This window comes from Phoca vitulina, unplaced genomic scaffold (assembly GCF_004348235.1).
Source record: "Phoca vitulina isolate PV1807 unplaced genomic scaffold, GSC_HSeal_1.0 scaffold12, whole genome shotgun sequence".
Classification (NCBI taxonomy): domain Eukaryota; kingdom Metazoa; phylum Chordata; class Mammalia; order Carnivora; family Phocidae; genus Phoca; species Phoca vitulina.
The window spans coordinates 23,182,907-23,208,550 of record NW_022589715.1 but is presented as its reverse complement, the minus strand read 5'-3'; the positions used below and the strand labels follow the sequence as shown (position 1 = coordinate 23,208,550).

Here is a 25,644-nt window from a genome sequence, read left to right as displayed (position 1 = left end):
GTGTGAGGGGCAGCGGGTGAGTGGGGCACATGGGATTTCTTTCCCAGCTATAGATGGCAATTTCCCTTCAGCTTTTAGCTGTCCTGGGCTGGTACCAGACCAGGCACAATGGCACCCACTTTGGGGCACAGCGTGGTTGTCCCAGGCCGACCCCAGGGTGGGGGGGCTGCAGGCAGCAGGGCCTGAGGAGGGAGGTGTGGAGGGAGGAGGCCCACTGCCATTCTTGGTATGGTTCTCTCTCCAGGAGCAGAGCTGCATCTGGCCTCTCTCTGGGCAGCTTATAAGGCCTGGTGTGAGTTTTGTTGATGCAAGTGCAGCAAAAAAGGAACAAATCCGCCAGCACCAGGGCTGTTGCCACTGGAGTCCTTTTGCATACATTTTTCAAATGATAATTCACTCTACCCAGCCCCCTTCCCCACCCCCCAAGGCCGATTTATTGAAAAAACCACCTTATATGGTAATATTGTTAACACACCGTCAGCTGGCCTTTTTAGGGACTCTGTTTAAAGAAGATCCGCCTCTGGGGTTTTATATTGCTCTGGTATTTGTGCCAAAGACACAGCAGCCCTCAGTCCCTGGGAGAAGGACTTCTCGTACACTCGGTGAGTACTGCACCGCTTCTGACAGCCCTTCCTTTCTGAGGCCGCCTGGCCCCCTGGGTGCGGGAGGCGCCTCCAGATTGGCCTGGCTTCCGTGACGCTGGCCCAGACCACGCGTGAAGGCATCGGTGGGCAGTGGTGCCTGCAAGCACGCTGCTGCCTTCCGGGAAAAGGCACTTCTGGCCACGGGGCATCCTGGCCAGCCCTTTGCTCGGGGGGGCGGGCGGGATAGAACACCTGTGGCCTCCCTCACCCAGCTCACCAGGGCCGGTGCAGATCTGTGCGCTCATGTCCTTTGTCATGACTCCGAATGTCTGGGAGGCTGTTTTAGGGGAGCAGATGCTTTGCGGGGAAAACAGCTTCTTCGTGGGGTTTTTGAATCAAAGCCAACAATGGTCCCAGTGTCTGTGAGATGTCTGTGTTGGGAGTAGGAGCGTCTTTTCTTCAGTCCCCTTGTGGGTCTCACCATCCTCTGCTCCATGCTCGGCTGAGATGGAGAATTTTTTCAATCCCTGAAGGCTCCAGGGTCACTGGGGGATGCGGAAAGTCAGGGCTGGAGCAGGGGCAAGTGTCCTGTGGCATCCAGCAGTTTTAGCTCTGGCAGGAACGAATGAACGAATCTGAGAGCCATCCAATTCATTCTGAAGACACTGAAGCCTAGAGAAGTTAAGTGTTGCCCAAAAGGCTCACAGGCAACTGTGAGACCGCCCGCCAATGCCCTGGTCCACCCTTCCCATCCCCCCAACACACACACACACACACACACACACACACACAATTAAGAGGGAAATGAGACCAAGGGGCTGTTTCCACTCTTGTGACCAGAGTCCGCTAACATCTGTTTATGGCTGAGGCAGCGTAGTGCAGTGCTGCAGGCCTTGGAGGCAGACTGCCCAGCTGCCAGAGTTACTGAGTGACCTCAGTTTTCTCACTTGGGAGTACTCATAATAACATCTACTCGGCAGTGCTGTTGTGGGGATTAAATGAGATGATACATTGACAGGGTGCTCAGCTCAACACTGTCAGGGCCCTGGCCCTGAGTGCTCAAACTTTAAGAATCACCTGGAGGACTTGTTAAAACATAGATTGTCCTACCTTCCAACCCAGATTCTGATTCAGTAGGCTGGAGTGGGGCCAGATAATTTACATTCCCAATAAGTTCCCACGTGATGCTGAGGCTGCAGGTCTGGGACCACACTTTGTACATGGAGGCTCTAAGCACTTGCTTTTACTATTTGAACAAGTTTAAACTTTGTGGCTAGCCCTTAGGGCCGAAAAGAGACGGAGCTTCCTCTGGCGGAGAGGGATGGGCACTGGAGAAATTGCAATGAACAGTGGACAGGGACAGGTCTGGGACACCAAATAGGCAGTATGACATCATGACTTGAGGCTAGAGTTCTTTGCTCCTTCCCTTTGTTCATTCCACCAACATTTATTGAGTACTTACTATGTGCCAGGCACTGTTCCTACTCCTTAGGGACAGCGAAGGGGCTTCTGCCATCACTGGGGAAGATGAACAAACACACAAAGCCCAGGAGGAGCCCTCACCTAGCCCAGGAGTTATCAGGGAAGGCTTCCTGGAGGAAGGGGTACCTGAGCTGGGTCCTGAAGTAGGACTAGTCTTGGTGTCAGGGGAGCATGGTCTTTGGACTGTTTCAGTGTCTCAATTCCATTGAATTTAGATTGCAAGGCAGAAAGCATGGAGAACTAAGATCAGAGGGGCAGGCAGGGCGGGATTATGAGGGCTTCATACACTAAAGGATTAAGCAATGGGGGACCACAGGAGGGTGACCGCGAGAGACCTGCCCTTCGAAAGGACTACTCTCTGGCAGCTGTGAGGAGAGTGGACTGGAACCGGACGAGAGCGCTCCCGCGGTGCGCGGGGGGGCCTGAGCGGCGGGCCAGCGGTGGCACCGAGGTAGAAATAAGAGAGCCTGACGATTGGTTGGGAGGGAGGTGGGAGGAGTCGGGTGTTGGGCGTGGCCTCCGGGGTGGGCGGTGCGATTCCAGGTGGAGGCTTGTGATGAGGGAGATGTGCCGGAGGTGGAGTGGAGGTGCCAAGGGGTCTGCGGTGCAGATGCCCCGCAGGCAGTTGGTTCTGAGGGTCTGGAGCTCAAGAGAGGGGGTCTGGACTGGAGCGGAGCCGGGAGAGCGAGTGAGAGGCCCAGGTAAAAGACAACAGGCCCAGATTCCTGCGGATCAGAAATACTACTAAACAGAAGTCATTTTTAATTTAATTAATTGTATATCAACCAAGTCAAGATAACATGATGTTGATTAGAGATGCTGCTAGAATTTTTCCACCGCAGGAGTGTTTTTCGTTAAATAATTTTCTCTATGCCAAGCTTTCTAATTGTGTGAATATCTGTGTGTATGCGGATTATTATAGGCGGCTGCTTAATGTCATTTGAAGCCCTCACTCCAAAATATTTCTCCAACTATTGCTTCAAGTCTCACCATCTGAGAGGCCTTCCTTTTAGGGCTTAAACTTTGCACTGAAATGAAGATGTCTTTGGAAGCTGGCATAAATTCAATCATCCCTTCAATAAGCATTGATTTGTGAAGTGGATGGTTCAGCTCCTTCCAATATGACAGACTTCATCCTGGGAACAAGTTCTGATGGAGAAGGGTAAGAGAGATCATAAGAACTATTATTTTTGCAGTCCTGTACAGCAGGGGTTGGCAAATTTTTTCTGAGGAGGGCCAGATAGTAAATATTTTAGGCTTTGTAAGTCTAAAGGTTTCTGTGGCAACTACTCGAGGCTGCCATCATAGAAATAGCAGCCATAGACAGTATGTACATGAACAGGTGTGGCTGTGTTCCAATAAAACTTTATTTATAGGCATTGAAATTTGAATTTCCTGTAGTTTTCTTCGGTCATAGAATATTATTCTTTGGCTTTTTTTGCAACCATTGAAAAATGTCAAGGGGCGCCTGGCTGGCTCAGTCAGTAGAGCACACGACTCTTGATCTCGGGATCCTGCGTTTGAGCCCCATATTGGGGATGGAGTTCACTTAAAAAAATAATAAAAATTTAAGAAAAAAGAAAAATATCAAAATCATTCTTAGCTGGTGGGGCGTACAAAAACCAGCATTAGTTTGCCGGCCCCGATTTACAATTTATAGAGCATTTCCATTTCATTTCCATTACTTCATTTGCTCCATCATCCCAGGAGATAGATGTTACCCTTTCCATTTTCCACTTGAGGAAACTGAAGTCCAGAGGGGGAGACGGGGGACTGGGCCATGGGAAGGGGGTACTCTGAGAGAGGAGAAGGGCAAAGAAAGGGGAGCTGGAGGGAACTCTGAAGTCAAATCTTGTCTCCTTCAGAGTGACATGTTGGGAGCTAACATCTCTGCCCTCATATTTGCCTGAGGGTGGCCAGGGAGATGAGCAAGTGAACAAATTCCTTGCACTCATTATGTCTTTCGGTTTTGGCCACTTTGAGGGGCGGAGGTAGAGCTGTGTTTGTAACTCTGTGAAGTCTTCTGTGAAGACCAGATGTAGTACGTGCTGAAAGAGCCAGAACAATTTGATTGAATTTCTCAGAGCAGAAAGTGGTTGTGACCCCAGGAAACCACAGTGACTTTGGCTCTGGTTCAGCTGACACGCTCGAGCCTAGCCACAGATTACCAGCAAGCAGCTGAGGAAAGTCTAGAATTTCTCCTGGCAGAGACATTCCAGGAGAGCCTGGCTCCACAGTAGAAGTCTCCTTCCCAGCCAGCGTGGGGACCCATGGAGGCCCCACTCCAGGCCAGCAGCCCCACCCCTGCCTTCACCTCTGTCACTTCTCATTTAGTTCTGACTCCAAAAAAGCAGATTTAAATCCACCTAAAGTGCTGCAGAACAGCATTGTTGACTTGACAGCTTCAAGTTGCTTTGTGGCTTGTCCCAGCCGCTGCTCTGCTTGGGAAACAAAGTCCGACCCTCTCTTTCTGTGTGGGGGGAGCTCAGGGGGAGACAAAAGGGTTCATTGAAAAGCCAGGCAGGCTTGAACTATAAATCACACCAGAGAGAGATGCTGAGGGGACCCTCGAGGGAGACAGTCCCAGAGGTGCAGCTTTGCCTCTTGGCTACCTTCGAGCTTTTGAGGTTGTTTTCCCCTCACTGCGGACCACCTGCTAGAACAGGGAAACACAACAGTTTGCTGAGCAGCTTGTGAATCGAAAGAAAACTGCCCCCGTGTGATTCTAAATCAGGTCCGTGTGAGCGAGCTGTCATGAGACTGGACTGTGGGGACACAGGGATCCCAGGGGCAGAGCAGACCAGGTCGGGAGGGGGCCACTCAAGTGGTGGGATTGTCACGCAGCATTTACTGAGCACCTACTATGTGCTAGACACCAAGTTAGGTTTGGGGGCTATAAACATAAATCACAGACTATCCACATAAAACACAGATTTAGTCCTGGCATAGGAGGGGTGCAGGGGCTCAGAGAGAGAAATGAACACAGACCCTTTTGTTTAGGGCTTTTGCTGCCAACAGCTCTAGAGAGACAGAGAGGCAGAGGCAAAAACACCAAACATGGAATAGTTAGGACAGCTTCACTAAGGTGGTGAGGAAGGTGTAGGCTTCAGGCTTTGGAACCTGTGCTGGTGGATGCCGGCCCTGCCTCTTCCAAGTTCTTTCACTTCTCTGAGACTGGGTTTCCAAATCTGCAAAATAGAAGTAAATATATCTTCCCTTGGGTTTTTTTTGTGTGTGTGTGAGAGAGAACTAAATAGATAATCTATGTGAAGAGCCCTACATTTTTCAAATTTAAAAATCATTTTTCCAAAAATGGAGACATGGGATATTCTGCTATGTTTCACCTAGCGATGCACCTTGCACCTTTTCTGTTGCATTAAATATTCTGCTCTCTCCATTGTATGAGGGCCTCTGGCAGTTAGTTTACAAACCAATTTATTATGCAACAACTTCTTCTGTTTCTAATTTTGGTTATTTTAAGCTGTGATAAACTAGCTCTTAGCCAAATCTCTGTACTTGCCCGTGAGTATTCCCCAAGAATGAAGAGGGTCCTGGAAGTGCCTTTGTGGAGTCAAAAGACATGTACATTTTTAAGACTTTTGATAAGTTTTCTCGAGTTCCTCCTCTGAAAAGTAGTACAGTTTGACACTCATGAATGCAAACCCACCTCCCCACACCTTTGCCAGCAAGGGTGGCCCCAAGCACCGGACACAGTAGTCCAGCCAGAGGTGAGGTTGGCTTTTATGCTGGTCAGCAGAGTACTGCTAATCGTCCACAAGCTCACAGGTCCTGCTCACAGAGGCTGAACAAGAGCTCTCACAGTTTGCTCATTTAGACTCACGTACAGAACCTTGTATTTACCCTGTTCAATTTAATATTATTTGATTTGGTTCATTGTCTCTGTTTCTTGAGATCTTCTTGGGTTTTGATTCTTCCATGCAACATATTTAATATTACATTCTCTTCCAGCTCTGGAAATTTGATGGGCATGTGCTCCATATTCTCATCCAACATATTTATAAAAATGTGTGACAAAGGACCAAAAGTGGAGCCCTGAGGCCTATCACTGCCTCCAGGTTGATGATGACCCATTAGTTGACACCTTTCAGTGACAGTAACTCAGGCAGCTGTAAATGTGCCTAACTGATTGATTGTTCAGCGCACATGGCTTTGTCAACATGGATATCACAGGAGACCTTGTCCGATGCCATGATCAAGTTAAGCTCAATGCCTCCTACCCTCTCCTGCATTCCCAGCCCACAGCGGGAAGGAAAGGGGAGGCTGTCACTCTGCCAACATTTGTTCTTGGTAAACCCTTACTGATTATAAGAAATCACTGCTTCTTTAATAATGCTTTCTTTAACAGTGCCTTCTGGAAACCTGCCTAACTTGCATATCAAGAGCATCTGAGGTTTTAGAAATCTGCTTTCTTTCCCTTTTTGAACATTGGAACAAATTTGCACATCTTCAGTCTTCTGATATCCCTTCATCTTCCACTCTTCTAACATGGTAGGAAGTTAGGGATCTTCTCTGCCATCCAGAAACTGCTCAGACCAGAAACAATATTGTTTTAAGCAGCTAGGTAAAGGTGTTTTCTTTCAGTCTCCACATGGTCACAGACCTTTATTTCCCCTTACCAATGTTTGCTCTGTTTTTGTTCTTCTGCAAGTCCTTCTCCTCGAGATCCATTGATTCACTCATTCATTTTGATGACAAAGGTGTGTTTTTTTTTTTAAGATTTTATTTATTTAATTGACAGAGAGAGACACAGCGAGAGAGGAAACACAAGCAGGGGGAACGGGAGAGGGAGAAGCAGGCTTTCCGCCGAGCAGAGAGCCCGATGCGGGGCTCGATCCCAGGACCCTCAGGTCATGACCTGAGCCGAAGGCAGACGCTTAACGACTGAGCCATCCAGGCGCCCCATTGATGACAAAGGTTTAAGAGCCCACTCTGTGCCAGACATTGTGTTGGGCACACTGAGGAATCACTGGGGAACAGGACAGACCCAGCTCCAGCCTTTGCAGAGCTGCAAACGAGCTGGGATATGCAGAGTTGATCATGGCTTGTGCAAGTCCAAGGTGCTGGGGGCAAAGAAGAGGGGCCGCTGACAGACCAGTGGGCCAGAGGGGCCCCATGAAAATGCAGTGTCCATGCAGAGGCCGGGCAGGTGATAGGGGTTAGAGCAGCAAGCAGGTGGGGGGGGAGGGTGCTCCAGACCCTGCGTCTAAAAGTCCAGCAGGGAGAGAAGAGGACACAGTTCAGAGAATGGAAAGAAAAGTCCACATAGGCAGAGTAAGAGTCAAGAGGGGGCAAGGGGGAAAGTGAGCCTGGAGACGCAGGCTGGGCCACACCCTGGGGGGCCGTGTGGCCTGAGTCAGAGAGCTGGGACTTGGATCCACGGCCATGGGGAGTCCTGGGGGGAACAGGGACAGAGGCAGAGCTGGATTCAGGAAGTCGCAGCGGCCTCTTCCTAGTGTACACTCTGCTTTGAACATAACAGGGAGAGCTCCCTTTGAGCCTTAAAGTTGTGTTACGAAGATTCGCTCAGCCTCGACTTGGCCTTTCTGACCTTGTATTCACAGGCCTCTGGCTGTCTCCTCTCCGCTCTGTCCACCTTCAGCGTGAGGCCACGGAGGGGCCAGGGTCACAGGTCTCTGTAGTGCTTATCTCCTTCCCACCTGTGGTCAAATATTCTGAATGAAGCTTCCACATGCCTTCCTCCTCGGCAGCCACCTTCCCCTTCCTCTGGACTGCTGAAAATTGGCCTCCCTGAGTCCTCGGCCAGCGCCTTTCCCATTTCCACCCTGTCCCCCCACCCCCCCCCCCGGGCTCCCCAGGCTAGGAGGCTTCTGTTTTCTCCGTGGGGAGAGGATTCTTGCCTCCTTCCTCTCAGCCTGCCCTTCCTCCCCGAGGGGCTTCTGCCCTTAGGATTGAACATTTCACCTGTAACTACTGCATGATTTGTCCCTTAATGACATGTTATATTGTTTATTTTTATTATAAACTATACATGAATACAGTGTCTCTTGGAAAAAAATGAAAACATCACAACTATAAAACCCAGCACGTCCTCTCCCAGGCCCCTGCCTCCTCCAGAGGTAATCAAGGGTGATCAGTTGGAGACTTGGTTTTTCAGAACTTTTTGCTGTAAGTTCATGTCCACAAAAAGAAAATGATGAAAAATACACAATATTGTTTTGTACTTTAAAAAGAATTCAGCGTAGGGGTGCCTGGGTGGCTCAGTCGGTTAAGCATCTGCCTTCGGCTCAGGTCATGATCCTGGAGTCCTGGGATCGAGTCCCACATTGGGCTCCTTGCTTGGCGGGGAACCTGCTTCTCCCTCTGCCTCTCCCCACTTTTTTTTGTGTACTCTCTCTGTCAAATAAATGAATACAATCTTTAAAAAAATAAAAAGAACTCACATAAATTGTTTTATGTTATACATTCTACTCTGCAACTTGTTTTGTTCACTCAGTAGAATGGTTTAGAAACCTATCCACCTTAATCCCTGTAGATCTGCCTGGCTCTTCTACTGACTTCAGTGCAGAATCCCATAATTTGGAATAGTTCCAAGGTTTAAGTTTGTGTGTTTCTTGAGTCAGAGTGCCAGTTTCCCCCACCTTTGCCAACACCTATTGAATCCTAAATTTCATGTCTTTAGAGATTCTTTCCATTTGATTAAAGCTTCATAGTCATTTCAGGCCCCTAAGAGACAGGTGAATTCATTTGCTAAGGGCTGCCATAACAAAGTACCATAGAGTGGGTGGCTTAAACAACACACATTTGTATTTTCACAGTTCTGGGGGTTAGAAGTCTGAGTTCAAGGTGCTGGCAGGGTTGGATTCCTCTGAGGCCTCTCTCCTTGGCCTGCAGATGGCTGCCCTCTTGCTGTGTCTTCACATGGTCTCCCTCTGTGCGTGTCTGTGTCCTTATTTCCTCATCCCATAAAGATAGCCATCCTATTACATTAGTCATATTGAACACCAGTCATGTTAGATTAATGACTTCATTTTACCTTAATTACCTCTCTAAAGACCCTATCGCCAAATACAGTCACACTCTGACATACTGGGGGTTAAGACGTCAACATATGCATGTGGGGAACGGGGTGGGGAGGACACAATTCAGCTCATGACAACAGGGTAGAGGGAAGAAGTCCACCTGCCAGGGAGTGGGAGTCCAGGTCCATGCCTGTCCCTCGTAGAACTGGGCCCTGGCTGGAGGTAGACTGGACTCAAGCTCCCAAACCAAGAATCCTGTCTCCAACATGATTTTGACAAGTGGCTGACTACTTCTCTTCTCCCCCTGCTCCCAAGGTGCTCCAGCCCCTGGTTCACTTGGCCACACTCACCATGTGTGAAGAGGAGACCACTGCACTCGTGTGTGACAATGGCTCTGGCCTGTGCAAGGCTGGCTTCGCGGGAGATGATGCGCCCCGGGCCGTCTTCCCCTCTATCGTGGGCCGCCCTCGCCACCAGGTGTGTGCTCATCTGGACCCAAGGCTTTGAGCCACTAGGAGAAAGCGCCGCATAGTGGACACTGGACTGAGCTCTGTGTGTGTGCACGTGTGTGTGTGTGTGTGGGTGTGTGTGTGAGAGTTGTATTGAGTGTGTGTGTTGGGGGTGGGGACTCTCTTCTGATCAACTAACAGAGCAAGACCTTTCAAATAGCAATATCCAGGACCAAACCCAACACACTCCAGGCATGCAGGGATGGTATTATATCTGGCTTAAGTCTGTGAGATTGCTAGGTTTGGAAGAAACTTTTTTTTTTTAAGATTTTATTTATTTATTTGAGATAGAGAGAGAGAGAAGCAAGAGCAGGGGAGCAGAGAAGGAGAAGCAGTCTCCTTGCTGAGCACGGAGCCTGATGTGGGGCTCGATCCCAGGACCCTGGGATCATGACCTGAGCTGAAGGCAGATGCTCAACTGACTGAGCCACCCAGGCATCCCTGGAAGAAACTTTTTAAAAATACATGCAAGTAAACAAGACCCTTGCCTTTAAGAAATGTATACTCTGTGAACTAACTTGAGATCACAGTCTAGCATAGAGACAAAAGACTTCACCATGGGGAGTGCAAAGGAGGGAGAGATTAAGTCTGAGTGGAGGGACCTGGGAAGAAGAGGCTTTGTAGGAAAGGGATACCTGGGGATGAGGATCTCCACATATGGTGGGGGAGGGGGGGAGAGCAAGAGCCAAGATTTGGAGACGTAAAAATGAGAGCAGAGGGTATTTGAGGAGGACAAGTACAAGTCCTGTGTGTGTGAAGTAAGGAAGAAGTGAATGGAAGGCCCCACTCTCTCAGAAAATGATGTCATCTTAGGAGAGAGAAGAGAGCCGAGCCCACAGGAAAGTTTCCACCTTCTCTCCCCGCTGCCTCCACAGTCATGGGTGTCTGCCTCACCCTTGTCTCTTTCTGTCCTGTCTCCAGGGAAGACGGATATCTGTCCTATCTGTATCCTTCTTCAGAGACCCTCTAATTCCTGGATCCTCCTAAGTGGAGCCCTCAGCCAACTCACTTCTCCTTCCTTGTCTTTTGCTTTGCAGGGTGTCATGGTGGGAATGGGCCAGAAAGACAGCTACGTTGGGGATGAGGCTCAGAGCAAACGAGGGATCCTAACTCTCAAGTACCCCATTGAGCACGGCATCATCACCAACTGGGACGACATGGAAAAGGTATTGGTGGACCCCCCTTTTAGTATAATAATGCATCATCATGACCCTCATCTTCCCCAGGCCTCTGCCCTGTCAACTGCCTCTAAAATGTGTCCCACGTCCTTCTTTCCTTCCTGTCCATCTGCATGGCTACTCTCCATGGGGCTGCCAACAGCTCTCATTGGATGGTTGCAATGGCGTCCTGATTTCCTTGTCTCCTGCCTCACCATCCAGTGAATTCTCTACGCTGCCGCAAAGCTTGTCTTTCTAGAAACAGATCGTGTCACTCACCCCCTTGGGAATCTTCCGTAGCTCCTCATTAGCTGACAGTAGGTCCCTAACTCCCTGTCTGGCATCGGAGGGCCTGTCCCACCCAATGCCCAGCTTCATCCTCACAAGCAGCTCGCGCCGGAGAAGGGCTTGAGGCCACGGCTGCCTCTACAGTGCAAACAGCTTCTCTCCTTTCACTTCCCCTGCGGGACCTCAGGTAGGCGCATCGATGCCAGGTTGTTATGCTGATTCTCTAACGAAAATTCTAAGTAGGACTCTCTAGGGGTTTCTAGAAGCTTGTGTGTGTGTGTGTGTGTGTGTGCAAGAAAATGCGGGGGGGGGGCAATTTTTAAATGGTAGCTGGTGATCAACAAAATGATGTGTGTGCTAATAGAGCCCTCCTGATAGTCTTTTGCTAAATTCTGCTGACATTTGTGTGAGAGTCCTTGTTTCTGCAAGGAGTGCCTTTTGAAGTATAATAGAGTGCTTATCGAACAGACTGCAACCAGAAATAAAGAATGTTGCTGTGAAATCTGTAATGCACCCTGCTTTTCTCTAAATCCCAGACTCAGTCACTCTGGGTGTGAGATAGACACAATACCATAGCTTTCGCTTCGCACCATGGAGTGGCTAAGAGCACAGACCCCCGAGTCAGGGGCAGGGAGATCTGCGAGTGAGTCCTTTCTTCTGAGCCATTTGTGCAGATAAAAATACTTTTTTCATTAGGTTGCTTTGGAAATTGAATTTGGTACTCAGTATAATCCCAAGGCATGCTACATACGTCATGCTCAATAAATAGCATATATTATTCATATAGATCTAACAGTATCTAATTCAAAAACATAACAGACAAAATATTTTAGTATATATTTTAGCACAGTAGTAACAATGTATGAAGTCTTTATTTCTTAAAATATATTTTATTTATTTTAAAGATTTTATTTATTTATTTGAGAGAGAGAGAGAAAGCATGAACTGGGGGAGGGGCAAAGGGAGAAACAGACCACCCCCTCCCCCCCACAGCAGAGCGGGGAGCTGGACGTGGGACTTGATCCCAGGACCCTGGGATTATGACTAGAGCTGAAGGCAGACGCCTAATGGACTGAGCCACCCAGGTGCCTCATGTGTGAACTCTTTAAAGAAATTCCTAAAAATATATTATGTGCCTATGGCACCTGGGTGGCTCAGGTGGTTAAACATCTGACTCTTCATCTCCACTCAGGTCAGGATCTCAGGTCATGATCTCAGGGTCATGAGATAGAGCCCTGCCTGGGGCTCCACGCTGGGTGTGGAGCCTGCTTAAGATTCTCTCTCTCCCTCTGCCCCTTCCCCCACCTCAAGTGCTCAAACGTGTGCGCATTCTCTCTCTCTCTCTAAATATATATATATGTATCTGTATATATATATACACATACACATATATATATATTTATGTATACTATGTGCTTTAAAGAAAAACACTATAGGGGAAAGCTGTCAAATCTTCTCAAATTAATTTTTAGGCTCATTGCCATTCCAGTAAAAAAACTCACAATTTTTAAAATTGTATATATTTAAGGTGTGACCTGATGACCTGATATACATTTATATGTGTAAGAGTCACCACATTCAAGTTCATTAATGTATCTATCACCTCACATAGTTACTTTTTTTCTTGTACTGAGAACACTTAAGATTTACCCTCTTAGCAAATTTCAAATACACCATGCTATACATTAAATTGCCAGAATATATTCATCCTGCATAGCTGAGACTTTGTATCCCTTGACCAATATCTCACTATCTCCCCTCCCCCCAGGTCTTGGTAAATACCATCCTATTTTCTGCTTCTATGAATTCAAATTTTAAAAAAATCACAATTTTTAATTCTGCAAAATAATCATAAGGTATGTCTGGAGAAATAAGGCAAAATTTATGAGAACAAAATGAGTGAAAAAAACTATGAGAGGAGACTTGCCATACCCACATATTAAAATATAATATAGTTATAAAAATTAAAACAGGTTGGGGGCACCTGGATAGCTCAGTCGTTGGGCATCTGCCTTCGGCTCAGGTCATGATCTCAGGGTCCTGGGATCGAGCCCCGCATCGGGCTCCCTGCTTGGCAGGAAGCCTGCTTCTCCTTCTCCCACTCCCCCTGCTTGTGTTCCCTCTCTTGCTGTGTCCCTCTGTGTCAAATAAATAAATAAAAATCTTAAAAAAATTAAAACAGTTTGGTATCAGCACGAAAGTAAAGAGGAAATACATGATAAATGAAACTTTGAACACCAACGGGAGAAAAGGATTATTCAGGGAATTATTCCAGGACAACTGATGAGTTATTTTAGGGATAGGGAGTCTTCATTGCCTTTACCTCATACCATTTCACCAAACACATATCAGTTGAATATAAAAGTTAAATATAAAAATTCAAATGGTAAAAAAAATACAATATAGTAAGCATGAGCATTCATCAAATTTCTGGTGAAAGAAGTCTTAAAGGAAAAGATGACAAATGTGATTTCTTAAAAATCATGACTTCTAGTATGTGAAAAAAATAACCAAATTCAAAAGACAAACAACAAATTGCAAAAAAATTCATGAGTGAAATGAAGGTTAACATAAACAGCTAGTGTAAAGTGATCATTAAAAATACAAAGTCTTCACCAGACAAATAAACAAAGGCTATGATCAGATAATTTGCCAAATGGAAATTATAAAAAGTTGCAAATCTGAAAAAATTTAAACTCATTTGAAAGAAATGTAAATTTTCAAAGTGAAACAATGTTTCCCTATCAAATTATTTCATATATTAAGAGCAAGAGCCCTGAATGCAGGTACGGGTAAAACAGGCTTTCTTATTCTGGAGTAAAGAGTAATTTAACCTCTTTGTCGGTGATAGAAATCAGAAAGTCTTCCAATTGCCATGCTCTTTAGCCTAGTAATTCCACTTTAAAAATTATTTTCTTCGGAAACGTCCTGAATAGAAAAAAGAAAATGTAATATGCACAAAGATAACTATGACAGGATTATTTATAAACAAAAATCGAAGATACTGTTGATAGTAATATGAGTAAATACATGATGGTATATGATGAAATGTGTAGCATTAAAAATAAATGTTCAATTTATTAAACATAAATATTTACTATGGAGAAGGAATTTTTTTTAAAGATTTTATTTGAGAGAGAGAGAGTGAGCGAGAGAGCACAAGTGGAGGGATGGGGAGAGGGAGAAGGAGACTCCCTGCTGAGCAGGGAGCCTGACCCAGTACTCGATCCCAGGACCCTGGGGTCATGATCTGAGCTGAAGGCAGATGCTTAACTGACTGAGCCACCCAGGCGCCCTGGAAAAGGAAATCATTTATGTTACACTAACTGAAAAGTGGCAGGAAACAAAATTGAATGTAAAAGTATAAAAATAACATAATAAATAAATACAAGCATATGAAATAATAAATGGTGATAGAAATAAATTTGAAAATACTTAAAGGTGAAAGGTTAGTAAGAAGAAAAAGCCAAAATGTTAACTATTTATTACTAGGTGATGGAAATGTGGGAGATTTTTACTCCTCTTAAAAATATTTTTTGGGGCGCCTGGGTGGCTCAGTCGGTTAAGTGACTGCCTTCGGCTCAGGTCATGATCCTGGAGTCCCGGGATCGAGTCCCACATCCGGCTTCCGGCTCGGCAGGAAGCCTGCTTCTCCCTTTCCCATTCCCCCTGCTTGTGTTCCCTCTCTCGCTGTCTCTCTCTCTGTCAAATAAATAAATAAAATCTTTAAAAATATATATATATATATTTTTTTTCTAATTTAAAATTATCAACACCTTTCACTTTTAAAGCTCTAAAAAGTGAAATGAAATGTAGTGCAGGTGTTTGGGCCCAACGCCTAAGATTCTGGTTCACGGGTCCGGGATACAGCCTGGGGGCCTGCACCTATGACAGTCATCCCAGGTGATTCTGGTACAAAGCATCTGTGGCCCACATTTGAAGAAGTTCTGCCATCACTCAATTAGGATTAATTGCCATTCACATCTCCTATGAAACTTTCACAGACAGGACCTCTGCTTGCGCCATTTTCTCTGCCTCCGATGCCCTTCTCAGCTGCTGGAGACCCTCCTTTGCCTGCAGAGCCCACTCAAACCCCCCAGATAATGAACTGCCTCTTCTTTTACTCAAACTGTGAATGTGTCTTTGTATGTTGTCTTCTTGGGTGTTTTTCTCCCCTCCGGACTTTGAAACCAAGAGCAAGGGGCCATATCTGATTCATACCTGCCCTCATCACAGCTGGCGCCATCCTAGCCCAAAGCCAGGAGCCCACAAATATATGGGTACAACGGAGGCAGATGATCCTATGCCCCACCTCTGAGGAAATCAGAGCCCTATGTCCCTGCTGCTTTGCTGAATCCCTCTGAAATACAGACTCCTGTTGGGTCATCTTGGATCACTGGACACAGTGGGAAGAAATTACTTCCTCTAAAGCAGTGATTCTCAACAGGAGCAATTTTGCCTCCTGAGGGGGGAAGAGTTGGTGATGTCTGGAGACATTTTTGCTTGTCATTGCTGGAGAGGTGCTACTGGTATCTAGTGGGTGGAGGCCAGGAACGCCAAACATCCTAGAATGCAAAGGGCAGCCCCCCACATCGCAGAATTATCCAACTTAAAAGTGTCAAAGTGCTGAGGTTGGGAAACCCTGCCCTAAAGCACCGGTCTGGCCAGTAATGAACAGCGACATTGGTTCAAGCATACCTGTCAGGTTCCCAGCAGGAGACAGTATACACTCAGCGGGTGTTTTGAAATTAAGAAAGGACTACTTAGAGAGGTGTGAGCAGAGTTATGGAACCAGAAAGGGAAGTTGAGGCACCCAAGTACTAGGGACAGCCTGAAGGATGGGGGTGAGGGAACGTCACTACAGCTGGAAGAGGGGCCATCCAATAGGAGCAGGGCTCATGGAGAGCCACACCATTGCTTGGAGAATTGCTTGACCTCTCTCCCTCTTCCCACCCTCCAGCCTCTTGCTGGTGACTTCCATCAGCCAAACATAGCCAGAAGCCAGGAAGCAAGGAAATACTGAGAGATACAACTGGCCTGGCCCCCCAGGGCAGAAAGTGGGGAGAGACAGAAGAAGGGAAAAGACGGGGGGAAGTTCAAATAGAAGTAATCAATATGCTAAGTATATCGGCCCCAGGTCTGAGTCCTATCTGGGGCCCTGTTGAAAAGGAACATAATCTCTAAAGGTCAAGCAGAAATTCCCAGGACTCCAATCCGGGGGAGGTCTCTTCTCTAAAACCCAGCCTGTGCTGTGGACATTGTGTCATGCTCTCCCATCATGAGCATGCCAACTGGAATTTTCTAGGACTCTCCTTGGCTCATTTGACTTTTGTCTCAACCAGATCTGGCACCACTCATTCTACAATGAGCTGCGGGTAGCACCTGAGGAACACCCCACCCTGCTGACAGAGGCCCCCCTAAATCCCAAGGCCAACAGGGAGAAGATGACCCAGGTAAGAGACCAGGAGCTCTTAAACATGGGTACAAGAATGCAGCATGGATCCCTTCTCTCTTTCATGCATCAGTACAACAACAATTTTTGAAGACATGCTATGTATGCAGTCTATGCCAGGCCCTGTGGGAGGTGGGAGCGGGGTAAAAAGGCACAGCCCTTACCCTTAATAAGGTTACAAACCATCCTGGGGGCCAAGAGGTGCTGTGATTTCTGCCAGATCATCCTTTATCCTGCATTGTCCTTTCAGATCATGTTTGAGACCTTCAATGTCCCTGCCATGTACGTCGCCATTCAAGCTGTGCTCTCTCTCTATGCTTCTGGCCGCACAACAGGTGAGCAGCCTGTAATCTGATCCCTTCCTGACTCTGGGGGGCAGAAGAACCTGCAGAGGTTCCCGCTTAGGAGAATCAAAGGGACGGCCAAAGTCCACGGAAAACCCTGCATAGGGGTAACAGAAGGGAAGCCCATGTGGAATGCATTCGGGTCTACCTGGTAGAGCTGGCAAGAATTGATATGAGCAAAGCATGACTGGTACATCCAGCAGTCAGTCCCCAAGCTTACACACACTTTCCAACAATACTGGGATGTTTCTGCTCATGAACCTGTGATGGTGGCTATATATGTGCCCTTGGTATGGAAAGGTGCTCAGGGAAACAGAGGGAACTTCAAGATAAAGCAATTTCTAATGGGGACTTGACAGCTTCCATGAACATAGTTCAACATTCATTCATTCAAGTATTCATTATTCATTCATTCATCGGATATTTTTCCATTACTCCCTACCATGTGCCAAAGACTGCACAGGCCACGGGCACACACTGACAAGCAAGACAAGCCTACCATCAGAGAGCTAACAGTCTAGTGGGCGGGGGCAAACGCAAAAGGTGATTTCACTGCTGGTGACAAGGACAGTGATGGGGAATGTATGATGGTTCTATAATTTACTTATTTGTTTTACCATTTCTCTACTGCTGGACTTTATGGTTGTCTCCAGTTTTTTATTTTTTATTATAAAATATGCTGTGATCAGCATCCTTGTACAAGTATAAGCTACTGGTCCCTGGATATTTATTTTGCATCTGGCCTTTACTGAGCCATGTCTCAGTTGATTCTCTTGGGTCTTCTAGGTATACGGCCTCATCATCTGCAAACAATGACAATTCTATTTCTTTTGATAATACCTCTTTTTCTATTTTCTGTCATATTGCATTGGCTAGAACATCTAGGACAATATTAAATAATACAACAATAATATTATACTGTTTCTCCATCAATTATGATATGGCTGTTGGATTGAGAGAGATTTATTATCATGTTGAAAAGCTCATTTCCCTCCATGGTTTAAGTTTCCTCAGTAGAGAATGTTAATTTTTTTTTCAAATTGGCTGGTTTTTATAGTCCCTTCCAGATCTAACATTCTCCATGCATGTGCATATGTGTTAGTTTAATGCCAGAAGGATATGCAAATTATCCAGCCTCCCTTAAAGAATGGGCAACTGAGATGCACATTGACAAATATGCGGTACTGTGAAAGTGTTTTAAGGAGTACAAGAAGGGAAGATGTTTTACTTGCCTTCCAGAAGGCTACAGTCTCATTTGGGAGAATAAATGATGTACACAAAAAATATTAGTGATGATCCTTAAGGTGGGTGAATTTTCTCAGCTGCTAGAGAAAAATATGGTAGTTGAAGACCATTTGGCAACTGGTCCCAGAAAGATGAAAGACAAGAAGTTTTCATAGGTCCTATCCCCTCTCTCCATAGGCATCGTGCTGGATTCAGGGGATGGTGTCACCCACAATGTCCCCATCTATGAGGGCTACGCACTGCCCCATGCCATCATGCGCCTTGACCTGGCTGGCCGTGACCTCACTGACTACCTCATGAAGATCCTCACAGAGAGAGGCTATTCCTTTGTGACCACAGGTATCCAGCCCCTTTCCTGATTCTGACTTGAGCTCAAACCAAATCTGCTAGGACCAGATGTTCTCTGATGAAAACTCTGTGGCCCCCTGTCCTCAAACTCTCTTGAGATAGATGGGGAGGATTTTGGGCTGGGGCTGGGCCTCGGGACAAGACCAGATAGTCAAGGCTGCCTTACTTATGGAGGAAGTTTCCCAACTGAGATGCTCTCGGGATGGGGACAAGGCCTCCTTAAGTGCCCTTTCACAGCATTCCCTCCTTCCCCAGGGACCTGCTATCTCTGTCCATGTCTGCACCAGGATCCGAGCTGGTTTTTACAGGGTTAAATGGTAGAAAAATCTGATGATGCATTTTGTAACCGAAGGGCATTTATGGTTTGTCTGAGGACACATGGAATAAATAAGGTCTGAATTTCTAAGGAGAAGTTGTCATGCCTCAGTGCCCACCCCGGGCAAGAGATTTTAGGCAGGGGCTTTCCTAGATTCTGTAAGATCACAACAAATCCTCCATCTATACCGGAAATGTGTCCTGTGAGGCCCTCAGGAAGGCCTGTAGCTTTGTCAGGGCAGAGTAAAGACAGCAAGGAGAAAAACCCATGCAAAGTTTTGCCTGGGAATCAAGATTTTGAACTTGCACTTTAGGAAGAGGAATGAAAAATTAACATTTGTCCTAAAAATGAACCCAGAGTAGAAGAGGTTTTCATGGAGATCAAAATAGGACAAACTAACAGAACAGAGTATCTACTTTCTGTCATTTCTACTCTTTCTAGCTGAGCGAGAAATCGTGCGAGACATCAAGGAGAAGCTGTGCTATGTGGCCCTGGACTTTGAGAACGAGATGGCCACAGCAGCCTCCTCTTCCTCCCTGGAGAAGAGTTATGAGCTGCCAGATGGGCAGGTCATCACCATTGGCAACGAGCGCTTCCGCTGCCCCGAGACCCTCTTCCAGCCTTCCTTCATTGGTGAGGTGCTGCCTACTGTCCCTGCTAACTGGGAGGGGAGGGGAGAGGTACGGAGGGGGAAACACCGGGAGTCACGCACACTTTGTTTATAATTTATACACAGCCCATATTTTTCCAGGAAGGGCCAAAAACACATCAACAATACAACCAGATAAAATCTATTTATTTTTAAGATTTTATTTTTTTAAGTAAGCTCTACACCCAGCGTGGGGCTTGAACTCACAACCCCAAGATCAAGTGTCACATGGTCTACTGACTGAGCCAGACAGGCACCCCTGGTAAAATCTAATTTAAAATAAAAGGATAGGGAAATCAAAATAAAAGCAGAATAGGGAATATAACATAAACTAAGAATAAGGTTAATACACAAAACACTTCTTGGATCACTCAACATTTAGGTCACTGGGGCCAAAACCCACAGCAGTAAGCAGGATGGGTATGGGGTCAGACCTGGCCTCAGGTCCTGATTCTTCCCCTTTAAAGCCTGTCACTTTGGACATGTTGTCTTCTTCAAACCTCAGTTTTCTCATCTATAAAGTGGAAATAACGATTGGTGCCAACTAGATAGGGTTGCAACAAAGATTAAATAAGAGAAGATTTAGTACAGGACAACTGCTTTCTTGAGGAGTGTATAGGTATAGTTGGGCCTGCAAACAAATGTTAATAGACAGTGTAGTAGTTCACAGCAGCTGTGCAAAGTGATATAAGCCTAAGAAATCAGGAAAGGCTTCTTAGGGAAGGCCAACATTTGAACAGAATCTTGAAGAATGAGTATCATTTGAGGGTATCTGGGGACGGAAGGAGTGCGGGATAGGGAATGGCATACGAGGCAGATGGAAGGGTCCATGTAAAGACATGGAGGTGTGAAAGGTCGTGGTCTACTTGGGACACGATGGCAGAAATGTGGTGTGTGTGTGTGTGTGTGTGTGTGTTTGCACACAGGGGAAACTGGAGAGAGTGGCTGGGCCACACCAAGAGCATAGTGGTTAATCGTATCAGCAATGAGATCCCTGAAAATTTTTAGGCAGTAGTGTAGCAAGGTCAGGTTTGTATTTTAGGAAGGTTCCTCTAACCTCAGTGTGAAATTATGTCACATGGAGGAAAGACTAGAGGTGGGGGAGGCCAGGAAGCTGGGCATGAGCTGGTTTGGCATGCAGGCCTTTCACTGTGGAAGGTCCTGGGGCCAGGCTAAGGTAGCTAGATGTAACCTGTAGATAAGGGGGGGGGGGTGCTGTCAAAGATGACGTGGTGGGTAGATCCATGCAATAGAATTTTTTTTTACAATAAAAGAGATTAACGCACCGACACACGCTCTAACATTAATGGACCTTGAAAACATTAGGTGAAATGTGAACATTAACATACCATTAAGTGAAAGGCACCAGACACAAAAGGCTACATATTGTAGGATTCCATTTATATGAAATGTCCAGAACAGGCCAATCTATAGAGATAGAAAATAAATTAGTGATCACCTAGGGCTGGGGAAGGGGTGAAGGGGAAGTTCGCAATGTCTGCTAACGGGTACAGAGTTTCTTTTTGGGGTGTTACAAATGTTCTAAAATTAGATTTTGGTAATGATTGCACAATCCATGAAACTACTAAAAATTACTGGACTTTAAAAGGATGAATATTATGATATATGAATTATAACTCAATAAAGCTTGGAAAAAGATGACTCATTGAAAGTGTTCCCTTAGAAATATACCCTCGCTGATCAGTGTGAAAGATCAATCAGAACAGGAGGAACCAAAAGCCAGTTAGAGGTCTGATCCTGTAATCCGTTTGGGAGGTGATTAAGGGTCTGAACTAAGACAGAAGGATCACTTGAGGAGCTGGAGGTGTGGGTATTTATGAATTAACAGGTGTTGATTGATCCTATGACCTGCACTAGGCATGGAGTCCGCCGGGATTCATGAAACCACCTACAATTCCATCATGAAGTGTGACATCGACATCCGCAAGGATTTATATGCCAACAATGTCCTCTCGGGGGGTACTACCATGTACCCTGGCATTGCTGACAGGATGCAGAAGGAGATCACAGCCCTGGCCCCCAGCACCATGAAGATCAAGGTGGGTTCTGCCCCAGTTCCCTCCATTCTGTTCTTTGGACAAACACCTGCCTACTTGGGAGATGCTCCAAGTCAGTCTGCGGGGCCCGTAGATTGGTGGTCTCCTGGTCTGGGACAGATTTCATCTCGGGGGATTATGTTCCTTGGGAACTGATGAGCTGGAGACATGTTTAGCATGAGATCTCAAATGTAATCATATGATGTCCTATGAGAAGGGGGTGAAAGAATTTGGGATGAAGAGAATATTGAGGGGGTTGAGGATGCAATCAGGAGGAGGGAAATAGAGGGGAAGAAAAGAAGGAAGCAACACTACAGCATCTTTAGACTTTAAAATGGATATGGGTGTTACCTCAGAGGAGGATGAAAGTTACAGAGAGAAAGTTTGGCAGGGGGCAGGCTGCTGGTTCAAACTCACAGGGATAGCACTTGATTCCTGGACAGCCTGTCATCTGTTGTCTGCTCTTGGCTCACGTCCTCCCCATGCAGCTGCTCACCAAGGCAGCTCACCTCACAAGCCTCGTCAGAATGGAGGCCCACTTGTCTTCCGCCTCTCTCCAGCCTCTGGTCCCCAAGCAACCATACGGAGCTTTTATTTATTTATTTATTTTAAGATTTTATTCATTCATTTGACAGAGAGAGAGAGCACAAGCAGGGGAATGGCAGGCAGAGGGAGAAGCAGGCTCCCCACTGAGCAGGGAGCCCAACGTGGGGCTCGATCCCAGGACCCTGGGACCATGACCCGAGCCAAAGGCACAAGCCCAACCGACTGAGCCACACAGGCGCCCCATACAGAGCTTTTTAGGGCTTCTAGGAATTTTGCTGCTAGCAGGTTTAGAAAAGGCGTTGGGAATCGAATAGAGATAACAAATAGGTTGAAAGTTACAAAGTCTCACAATAAAGTTGGTCTCTGGGAGTTGGCTTCATCTGAGGGAGTGTGTTATAAGAAACTTTTTCACAAAGGACGGCTGCCCCGGGCCTTCCCCCTGCCTAGCAGATGGTGCTCAGCAAAGGCAAGCAGAGCAGGTTACCAGAAAACAGGTGGGAGCCTGCGGGCCCTTCTCACCCAGATCCACTGGAGCAGCATGGCGGGGCATGGCGCCAGGCCCGAGGCAGGGGCTTTTTACCAGGACCATTTACCACATCTTGCCTCACCCCCAGATTCTGGCTCACCAGATCAGGGGGGCCCCCATCACCTTTACTGATAAACAAACTCCAGCGTTTTGATGCATATCCCAATTTGTGAGCCACTGCCCTGAGTTTAACAACATGTGCCAGCCTTTAAGGAGTTTAGAATCTAATCAGTACACATGCTCACTGAGAGGACAACGTAAATAAGACATGAGGAGGGGAAAGGGCACTTGAGGCAGAGGAAATAGAGCGAGCAAAGATGCCCCAGTGGGTATGTGTGTGCAGGTACGAACAGCCCAGCCAAACGGGACAGCCGGATTTGTGTAGAAGAACTGGGGAGATAAGACAGGTGTCGAAGATATGGAAGAAGAGAGGTGACGTGGGGTGGCATTGAGACGGGGGACCCCAGCCCAGGGAAGCCCAGACTCTTCTCACAACCAGAGCTGTACAGCAATAACGTGGCTGGGCTGGTCCTTGAGGTATCAGTCCAAAGAGTGACCCAATGCCTCTGTCTAACTGAATAAAAAGATAACTTCTCAAGACTCTTCTTCTTCTGCAATTCCACGATCTCCACAATTTAGGAAAGATGTAGAGAGGATCTAAGGAGACAAAAACAATCAATTCAGTGTCTGGTTTATTCTGGCCCTGAATCCTTAGACCCTTTAGTAGCTGTCCCTCTGGATCCACTTGTAGGTGGAGTTGAAAGTTGTTTGACAGGACAACCAGCTTCTAGAGGCTAAGCTCAGGACTCGTGAGCTACCAGTGGCTATTGACAGATGAAGCTCCACACAGGGTCTGAGTGCGCTGGCTGACTCGGGATTGGAAGAAGCCCAGCCTCAGCCGCGCGTGCATCCAAACTCCAGGCAAGGACAGAGCGGCACTTTCCCTATAGGTGTTTGTATTGGTCATCTATTGCTGAGGAACAAGCAACTGTGAAATCTCAGGAACATAACTAAGTATTTTGTGTGTGTGCGTCTGCAGGTCAGTGGGAGTCAGCTGATCTAAGTCAGGCCTGGCTCAGCAGCTCTGCGGGTCTAGCCAGCTCAGGTCGGGTCTGTAGCTTTCATGCTGGGGCCCAGGCTGAAGGGCCAGCAGCTTCTCCAGGGAAGCCCTTGTCATCAGGATGGCAGAGGCTTAGCTGCAGGCCTGAGGCACATGTCAAGCTCCTGTTTGCGTCACGTCTGCTAACGTCACATCGGTCAAAGCAAATACAGGGCCCAGCCCAAAGTCACAGGGCGAAACAGTGCATCCTTCCCATGGGGGGAGGACGAGGCCGAGAGTAAAGATTTGAGCAACAATCTAATCTAACACAAGGTTTACCCTGTTTGTTTCTGACCTGGAGGCTGTCCTTATCTGGGGCAGCCCGGCACTGTGATGAGATGATCTCCTGGACCACCTCCCTATTCCCTTGGGTGCTAATTATGATTCACCACATTTATTCTTTGCAGATTATTGCTCCCCCAGAGCGGAAGTACTCGGTCTGGATTGGAGGCTCCATCCTGGCTTCTCTCTCCACCTTTCAGCAGATGTGGATCAGCAAGCCTGAGTATGATGAGGCAGGGCCCTCCATTGTCCACAGGAAGTGCTTCTAAAGTCAGAACAGATTCTCTGGGGATCCCCTGGAGACTGCTCTTACCAATCATGAAACATTAAAACCTGCAAGCCTTACTTCTCTGTGTGGGGCTTTTTTTCCGCCCTGGGCTTTTACACAGTGCTAAGGGCTTTTCACACCTTATTTCTCATCCACACAATGATCCTGTGAGATGCATATATTCCCACATTACACAAGAGGAAATTGAGGCTCAGAGAAGTTAAGAACGTGCTGAAGAGCACAGAACCAAGATTAAAAACCAAGTGTGTCTGACTCTAAAGCTAGTACTCCTACTGTACCACCCTGTTTCCCTTTCCTTGAACGTGAGTAAGAATGAGGGCTCGATGGCGCTTGGCGGGGGCGGCAGGTTAAGACACAAGGGCTTTCAGAGATCTAAGTCCTTGTACTCAAGGGCCATGCACAGAGAACATGACCGGAAAGAGAAACACAAGGTTTATAGGCTGCGACATATGAGTGGCTCAAACGCAATGTTTGAATTTGGGTGGTGGAAGGTCACAGTAGGCTCAAGATCTCTATGAGGGCTTTTGTTATTGAGGATTAGGCTGTATCTTTCCCCAAAACTAACCAAGAAAGGAGCAGCACCCTAGGAAGAATTTTTTTTTCTTTCCCTCCTCTCCTCCTCCTTCCTCTTCTTCTTCTTCTCACTTCTCCCCCTTTTGTTCTTGCTCTTCCTCTTCCCCTTCCTCTTCTTCTTCTCCTCCTCCATCCTCTCCTCCTCCTTCTTCTTTTCCTTCTCTTCCTCCTGCTGCTTCTTTTTTTTAAAAAGATTTTATTTATATATTTGACAGAGAGGCACAGTGAGAAAGGGAACACAAGCAGGGGGAGTGGGAGAGGGAGAAGCAGACTTCCCACCGAGCAGGGAGCCCAAAGCGGGGCTTGATCCCAGGACCCTGGGACCATGACCTGAGCCGAAGGCAGACTCTTAACGAGTGGGCCACCCAGGTGCCCCTCCTCCTCCTGCTTCTATCTCCCTCTCAGTCTCTCTCTTGTTATTTGCTCCCTACTCCCTGCCCTTGGTCAATTCTGTTAAATTTCACAAGTATTTGCTGAATTTTTGGCATCCATTATTACTGGGTAAGGCCACACAGGATTTACACATCCAGTAAAGATGATTCCTGCCCATCAAAGTCTCACTGCATAAAGCGGGGGGAGGACACAGGCAAGACAATGATTTGAGGTGAAACAGAAGCACCCACAAAATATGATGAGAAAACAAAGGGTAATAATAATAGCTAGCATTGGTCGAGTGCTTACAATATGTGAGGCCTTAGGTTAAGAGTTTTCCATGGATTTCCTCACTTAATCCTCACCCTAACCCTATTAGCAGGTACTAGTATCATTCCCATTTTATAGCTAGTTTACAAGTTAACTTGTTCACCCAGCTAGTTAATAGCAGAAGATTCCTACTTTTGCCTGGCATACCCTTTACTCTCTCTACCTACTCAAGTCCCAACCCTGATGCTCCCGAGC

At 46.8% G+C, this 25,644-nt stretch overlaps 1 protein-coding gene across 1 annotated transcript; it reads left to right on the top strand.

Annotated features, from left to right (window-relative positions):
* The first annotated feature begins 505 nt into the window (after positions 1-505).
* Positions 506-24,230, top strand: ACTG2 (actin gamma 2, smooth muscle). The gene is made up of 9 exons (XM_032410670.1): positions 506-602; positions 9,383-9,544; positions 10,614-10,742; positions 16,364-16,474; positions 16,724-16,808; positions 18,240-18,401; positions 19,168-19,359; positions 21,254-21,435; positions 24,011-24,230. Exons 2-9 carry the CDS (start codon positions 9,419-9,421, stop codon positions 24,152-24,154), a joined length of 1,131 nt encoding a protein of 376 aa, XP_032266561.1. The 5' UTR covers positions 506-602; positions 9,383-9,418; the 3' UTR covers positions 24,155-24,230.
* Positions 24,231-25,644: the final 1,414 nt, after the last annotated feature.